General features: G+C 39.1%; 1 protein-coding gene across 1 annotated transcript; it reads right to left on the bottom strand.

Annotated features, from left to right (window-relative positions):
- Positions 1 to 2,388: 2,388 nt before the first annotated feature.
- Positions 2,389 to 6,645, bottom strand: LOC148047078 (vomeronasal type-2 receptor 26-like). The gene is made up of 4 exons (XM_087707727.1): positions 6,307 to 6,645; positions 5,455 to 5,682; positions 4,747 to 4,873; positions 2,389 to 3,299 (listed from the first exon to the last, which is right to left on the bottom strand). The coding sequence occupies exons 1-4, from the start codon at positions 6,643 to 6,645 to the stop codon at positions 2,389 to 2,391; spliced, it is 1,605 nt and encodes a 534-aa protein (XP_087563853.1).
- Positions 6,646 to 7,625: the final 980 nt, after the last annotated feature.

Below are 7,625 nucleotides of genomic sequence, written 5' to 3'. Positions count from 1 at the left end.
AGGGTGGCCCTGTGGGCCAGATCTAAGCACACACAGGCTGGATCCATCCCCTCAGGCCTTGTCCTTGAGTTTAACACCCCTGAGCTAGAGCCTTGTTTTCTTTGAAAAGATGTTCACCATAATTTATTAAGATTTACAAATATAATTCACAAACTTAATTTACAAATAATTTATCAAGACTGTATTACTATTATTCTTCCTTCCTAGTATCTATCTCGTCCCACTTATAACTAAAACCATGTTGTTTGTATCTTTCAATTTATATTGTTTCTATGTGTTCCCTAATATGATTTGATAGCTTATTAGTAATCTTGATTATCACTAAGTGTTGTATCTTTTTATTCTTGATGAATGTATTTTATTCTCCTTATGCACACTGAGAGCTTATACACCAAAGACAAATTCCTATATCAATTTTATATTTCCCATGCCCATGGTTTCCAAAATTTTAATTAAACAACTCAATTCATACTATTGATTGCTATCTTTGTATCAAGACCTATCAGCACAGCTTAGTTTTCATGTTGCTGTTCTAAATATTCTAGAATATTTATAGTATTTTTTATATTAAATAATTTAGTTCTATGCTCAGGGCAATAACTTTAAATTATAGCAATGGCAATAGCAGTTAGACTTATAAGGGCTTTCAGCCCTCTCTAAGCGGTTTACAGAGTCAGCATATTGCCCCCAACAACAATCTGGGTCCCCATTTTACCCACCTCGGAAGGATGGAAGGCTGAGTCAACCCTGAGCCAGTGAGATTTGAACAGCCAAACTGCAGAACTGCAGTCAGCTGAAGTAGCCTGAAGTGCTGCATTTAACCACTGTGCCACCTCGGCTCTGGATGACCTGGAAACTCCCTCAATTTGAATGGAACACAGCTGAAATTTTGCCCAGGTCAGTTAATAGGAACTCCACATAACTTGCAGTTCAGAAGGTGTATTGGATTCAGCAATAAATCTTCTCAACCGCAATTTCCCATATGGTCCTAATAGTAATAGAAATGGCTATTAGATTTATATACCACTTCACACTACTTTACAATCAGTGGTGGGATTCATTTTTTTTTACTATTGGTTCTGTGGGTGTGACTTGGTGGGTGTGGCTTGGTGTTCATGTGACTGGGTAGGTGTGGCTTGGTGGTCATATGACTGGTTGGCCATGTGACTGGATGGGCATAGATGGTGATCATGTGACTAGGTGGGCATAGATGGGTTGTCATGTGACTGGTTGGTCATGTGACTGGGTGGGTGGGGCCATCCAAATGTCGTATTTAGCCATTCGGCGAATTTCCCTCTACCGGTATGCACAAACTGGTCCAAACCAGCCGAATACCACCTTGATTTACAGCCCTCTCTAAGCGGTTTACAGAGTCAGCATATTTTCCCCAACAATCTGTTTCCTCATTTTATCAACCTTGGAAAGATAGAAGGCTGAGTAAACCTTCAGCCACTCAAAGTCGAACTGCAGGAAGTTGGCAGGATTAGTCTGCAAGCCTGCATTCTAACCACCATGCCACAATAGCACCTAATCCTTTGTGACTGATGTCCAGGGGTAGTCAATCTTTTTATACCTACCACTCACATCTGTATCTCTGTTATTAGTCAAAAAAAATTTTCAATAGCAATAGCAGTAGACTTATATACCGCTTCATAGGGCTTTCAGCCCTCTCTAAGCGGTTTACAGAGAGTCAGCATATTGCCCCCAACAATCCGGGTCCTCATTTTACCCACCTCACCTCGGAAGGATGGAAGGCTGAGTCAACCCTGAGCCGGTGAGATTTGAACCGCTGAACTGCTGATCTAGCAGTAGCCTGCAGTGCTGCATTTAACCACTGCGCCACCTCGGCTCTTATTTTCTAACCGCCCACCGGTTTCTAACCGCCCACCGGTTCCACAGTAATGGTGATTTATAAAGTAGGGAAGAACTTTACTTTATAAAATTTATAAAGCAGAGTTACAGCAAACCCCTACCGCCCACCATGAAAGCTGGAACACCCACTAGTCAGAGGTAGGGACCAGGTTGACTACCACTGATCTAGTCAACTAAATTTCAGTACTAAATTTGCACCAGATAAGGGCCAACAGAATTCAAGTGTTGCACTTGCACAATTTGTGGTAACGTAGAGACTCTAATCTGATGAACTATTTAACTTTCCCCCCAGTTCTCCTTGTTCTTCTCCTACCATCACATCTTTATTTATTAATTGATTGATTTAAGTCTTTGATTATTTTCTTGGAATTTAATGTCATTAATCCTAAACTCTTAATATTTATTATTTCTTTTGGTTTTTTTTAAAAAAAACTTAACTGTCAAACGGATGCAAATTGGGATACATGCCCAATAATAAATACAATGAAAAATTAATTATGAGCTTAAGAAACAAATTCACTTTAACTTCCCCACTTTAACCATGAGATGTTCCTTTCTGTTTAGGTCTGGTCTCAGGATAATAATGTAGCACTTCGGGAAGAAGATGCAGCCCAGCAGTCCAGCACTGGAGGTCAAGATGGAGAAGACTTGGACAATCACCATGGACTTTCCTTTGGTGCTCAGGTAGGTGGGCAGGAAGGAGATCCAGACACTGCAAAAGACCAGCATGCTGAAGGTGATTAGCTTGGCTTCATTGAAGGCCCCAGGAAGGTTCCTGGCCAGAAAAGCTACAGTGAAGCAAATGGCAGCCAAAAAGCCCATGTAGCCAAGGACAACATAAAACATGGTGACAGAATTTTCGTTGCATTGAAGGGTGATCTCTCCAGGCTGGGAGTGCAGGTCAAAGTCAGGGAATGGAGGAGAAATTACTAACCACGTGGCAGAGATAAAAATTTGACCAGAACAACCACAAAGGATGATGGAGTTGGCCAAGCTCTTCCCCAACAATTTTCTGACTTTATTCCCTGGTTTTAATGCCAGAAATGCCAGCACTACTGTTATTGTTTTGGCCAACACAGAAGACACAGCTATTGAGAACACAATGCTAAACACTGTTTGTCGGAGAAGGCAGGTGGCTTTCCTTGGTCGGCCAATGAAGAGAAAGGAGGACAAAAAGCAGAGCATGAGGGAGACCAGGAGAATGTAGGAGAGATTCTGATTGTTGGCTTTGACAATGGGAGTTTCTAAGTATTTAATGAATATAATTAAAATGAATCCTGTGATTAAGACCAGAAATAGGGCAAAGAAGACCAAGGTGATGCCCAGATGTTCTTCATAGGACAGGAAAGTTATTATTTTTGGGATACATTGGACTCTGTTCTCAGTTGGATATTGATCATCTGGGCACCTAGTGCATTTTTCGGTATCTGAAAAAAACAAAGTAATATTTATTTTATAGTCTCTCACATTTCATAAAATACCTTTGGATGGCAGCTTATAAGAAGAGATAGGTAAGCCATAGTAAATGGTAAATAGCAGCCTGAATACACAAGTAAAACAATTTTTGTCACTGAGCATCTTAAAGCAAACTCTGGGTACCTTATGTCCCAGGAAAAGCCCTCAATATATACAACTATAAAAACAAGGCTCCCAAAAGGAAGGACAAAAGTGAAATAACTGGTGCCACAATTCACCAATGAACCTTCACCAATGAAAACCACCACATTTTCCTCCTGCACTGATTTCACCTAATCCCAATGCTTGGAGGAAGAAGAAGTAGATGTCCAGGATTTTAGAAGGGCTTGTTGAAATTTAAGAGGCAGGGTGTTAAACAGGGCAGGAGTTTCAAAAAAAAAAGGCAGGCTTCAAGGAAAATATATATAACATCTGGAACATGTCCATTATATCTGCTCTGGTGGGAAAAGCAGATAACCTGAGGGAAAGGAGGTCCAACTGATACCAGAAGTGGTATTCAGCCAGTTCTGACAGGTTCTGGAGAACTGGTAGTAGAAATTTTGAGTAGTTTGGAGAATCAGCAAGTAGGCTGGCCCCACCTCTGCTGCCTCTCAGACTCCCAGCTGATCTTCTTTTGTTGCCCTAAACAGGAGAATGGAACTGGAAAGCAGATTAATGGGGTAGGGAGGAAATGGGGATTTTGCAGTATCTTTCCCCTGCCAAGCCCACAAAGCCACACCTACAAAGCCATTCCATGCCCACAAAGCCATGCCCACAGAACTGGTGTTTTGAATCCTACCACTGAATGATACCCTAGCCCTATGCAAAGTCAGGCTTTACAGGTGAATTACACTACAATTGGAAAGAATCTGGGAGTTTGTCCAGCTCACAACTCAGAAGTACAACATGATAAAATATAGGAAAACCAAACATTTGCATGCTATTGCATTCTGGACTATTCCTGCTGATCTTAAAGAGCAATCCCATGTGGAACAATCTCATGTGAAGCACACTGAGAGCTTTTGCACCAGAGACAAATTCCTTGTGTGTCCAAGCAAACTTGGCCAAGAAAGTATCCTATTCTATTCTTTGATCTGTGATGTAAAAATGGCTTGGGTGACCAAAATTGATTGACCCAATACCATTCCTCAACAATCAAAAAATTCAGATGTTTCTAAGAAAGCAAACATGAGTGACACTTCCAAACTGACAAGGAAAAGAGAGATTTCCTCCGGCAAGAGTCATTTTGTCCAATTCACCATTCCTTTTTACCACTTCCTACCTCATCATTCAAGTTATTTTTCTTAAATCTCAAATTATGGAAGAAATTGGACATATTAAAAATAATCAAGCATAAAGGTATTATTAATATTATGCACATTGATCAAATCCAGTATCCTTCTCTACAGAGCTACCCACCTTCCTGAGTAGAGATGGTCCCTTCCGGACAAGGGACGCAGTCATAGCAGCAAACTGGTTCTTCTTCCCGAGCACGTTTGACAAATCCAGGAGGACAATTTTCCACACATTTAGACTGGGGCAGAGACTAAACAGAATAATAAGGAATGACCAAGAAAATATGTTAGGACTCACCATTCATAGAAAATGGAAGTCAATATAAACATAAGCCAAGTAGTTTCTGGTCTTCACTTAGTAGATATGAAATCTCTAACTCATTACAGATTGTAAGAGATGCAACCAGTTGCACATTCTTCATTTACCACCTCCTTTTTGCTTTTGGTGTATCACATTGCAATAATGGATTTTCTATTGTATTTTCTAGGGGGATGAAGCTGAGAAAAGATTTAAGCATAAAGTGACAACCAGTGGGTTCCTCCTCATAACCGTATTAACTTGCATTTCCCTATTCTTCATATATCTGTATTTGAAAATATTACAATCCAGCATACCATGATGGACAAGGCTGAATTATTTTAAAATAGTGTTCCATATTATGGCATCGGAAGGCTACTGTGTTCAATAGTAGTGAAGCCTCTCAAGCCATCTAAAAAGCTATGAGGGTTCTATTTGCCACACACAATTCTCAGGGAAGGTCATCCAACATGATGAGTAGGCTTGGATCATTTGAAATAGACCCTAAGTCTTTTGAAAACAGCAAGATCTCACCAATATTTTGCCCACCTTGTTTAGCAGCTTTAGCCGTGAAAGGGCATCTTGTTTGATAATGAGTCTCTCTCTTTCAAAATTGCCCAGTTGCTCTGTGATAGGACCTTTGTTGGGGAGAACCACCCAGCTCCTGATGTTCGGGTCTGCTGTAATATCTCCATTTTTGTCCACATAGAGATCCTTCCATGAAAAATTATAAAATTCATTCTTCTCCAGGAATGGATGAAACTGGAATGGAAATAATTAGAAATATTTTTTTTAAAAAAGAAACTTTAGTTTCTTGTCTCTTTTCAAATTTGAATCTTTCTTCTTCAGTTGTCCAACTTGAAGATGAGAGAACAAGTTTTTCCACTATCTTTAAAAGTGAAAAATAAAGGTATAGCAAAAAGTTTCAATCATATATTGACAAAATATATGTTTTTGTTGTTCAGTTGCTAAGTTGTGACTACATTGACAAAAACATGCCAATCGTCCCCTCCCATCCTCCCGAGTTTTTTTCAATTTCATGTTCATTGCATTGGTGATATTATCTAACAATCTGATCCTCTACTGTAGATAACATGGTTCTCCTCCTTCTCCTGTAGATTCCTTCTCAAACAGAACTAAATTTGATGGATCCTTATTGGAACACCATACCTGCCATGGCTGCAGCATTGGAGCTCCCAATATCTTTTTCATTTCCTTCCTTCTCCACTTGGATCTGGAGGAATATGCAACATTCAAGGCATGGACCAGAGTCTTAATGAGAGCGTAAACATGGTGCTCATTTCGGATCCAGATACTCTTCCTTTTGTTTTGGGTCTCCAGTGGTGCTTTCTGGGTGCATCTTCTCCGGCCTTTGACAGAAAAGACCTGCTTTGAAAAAGAACACTTGAAGGTCTTGTATTCCAAGTGGCGTTCCACAAAGAGTGCAGGTATAAAGTCATAATCTTTTGGCCTTTTCTTCCCCTGAAAATTAAAGGTCCAAACACTATGGACATATTTGAAAAGTCCATGCTTTTCCATCTGATATTCTCCCAAGACTGCGATGATCCAAACTTTCCCTTTAATGTGTCCTGAGAAACATTCAATTATTAAATTGAAAGGGATAATTTTGTCCAAAAAGGGAACATATTCCATGTAGTGAACAAAGATGTTGACTTGTCTCCACTTAGAGATGGCATTCCTGATGGGTTCTGTATGTACAGTCATTGAGAATCGTTGTGATATAACAACACAAATTCCATTTCTGAAAAGCATAGGAGTAAATGTCCTCAAGAAATGCTCTCCCTCCTCTGTGTCTGAAGCAAAGAGACCAATCAAGGTCCATCTGAAATGGAGGAGCAGTTGGATAATTCTTGGGTAATGGAACCCTAATTTGGTGAACATACGATAGAAAAAGGGAAATTGACTTTTATCACTCAGATCTGCTGAAGACATTCTACTGCTTATCTGAAAATGTAATGAAGAATATTTGGTAAAACTGGGGGTTAGATCAAGATCAAAAACTTATTATTATAAATAAATATAGCTTCTTCAGATCATTCTAGAGTAATTTATCTTTAAATAATCATTAGCCATACAAAATATAAATATTAACAAGACCACATATAAAAAAGAATAAAAGGATCAAATTAAGCAAGAAAAAGAAAAATGCTAATCATATTTCTGTATTACCCCTACAATTTACTACTACCAGATGCACATATGAATAGATAGAAAAACACAGAACAAACTTGTGGAACTTTGTAGATAGCTATTACTGTTGACATCTGGATGGAGACATCACTATCAGCTACATCTAGAAGAGCCAAAAGATTGTCTTTCCTTCCACAGCTGTAGTTGGGAACATTGGCTTCTCCAGCAGAGAGAATGTCCAGCAAGGCCTCTGAAGTGCTAATGGTGCTCAAAGAGTTGTCATGGATGTTGTAGCCAAGTGTGAGATTGTGTAGGAGCTTGTGATTTTTATTGACCTCTTGAATGTTGAAAATGAAGCGTATGATTCTTGACTGATGAAAAGGTAAAGTACTGTAAAAAATGTTAATTTTATCATCATCATCAACAACAATAACAACAAAATATTTAATTTTATTTCCATTTCTCTCCAAAGCCTATTAAGTGCTAATCCAATACTGATTGAAAAACAGAAGCAAATAATAGTCACCTATCAACACTGAATATTCATGAGTATT

Source organism: Thamnophis sirtalis, unplaced genomic scaffold (assembly GCF_051295495.1).
Source record: "Thamnophis sirtalis isolate CommonGarterSnake01/CBP01778 unplaced genomic scaffold, rThaSir2_p1.2 scaffold_3, whole genome shotgun sequence".
NCBI lineage: Eukaryota > Metazoa > Chordata > Lepidosauria > Squamata > Natricidae > Thamnophis > Thamnophis sirtalis.
Note: the sequence above shows the minus strand (reverse complement) of the source record. Positions and strands in the feature narration are given on the sequence as shown.

What these genes read in the sequence shown, in the direction of transcription:
- LOC148047078 (XM_087707727.1), bottom strand. Translation starts at nt 6,645, where the DNA reads ATGACTGTACATACAGAACCCATCAGGAATGCCATCTCTAAGTGGAGA. An exon ending in AGTGTTCTTTTTCAAAGCAG is followed by an intron (nt 5,683 to 6,306) that starts GTCTTTTCTGTC and finishes TTTCCATTCCAG; the next exon opens with TTTCATCCATTCCTGGAGAA. An exon ending in GACCATCTCTACTCAGGAAG is followed by an intron (nt 3,300 to 4,746) that starts GTGGGTAGCTCT and finishes TGTTTTTTTCAG; the next exon opens with ATACCGAAAAATGCACTAGG.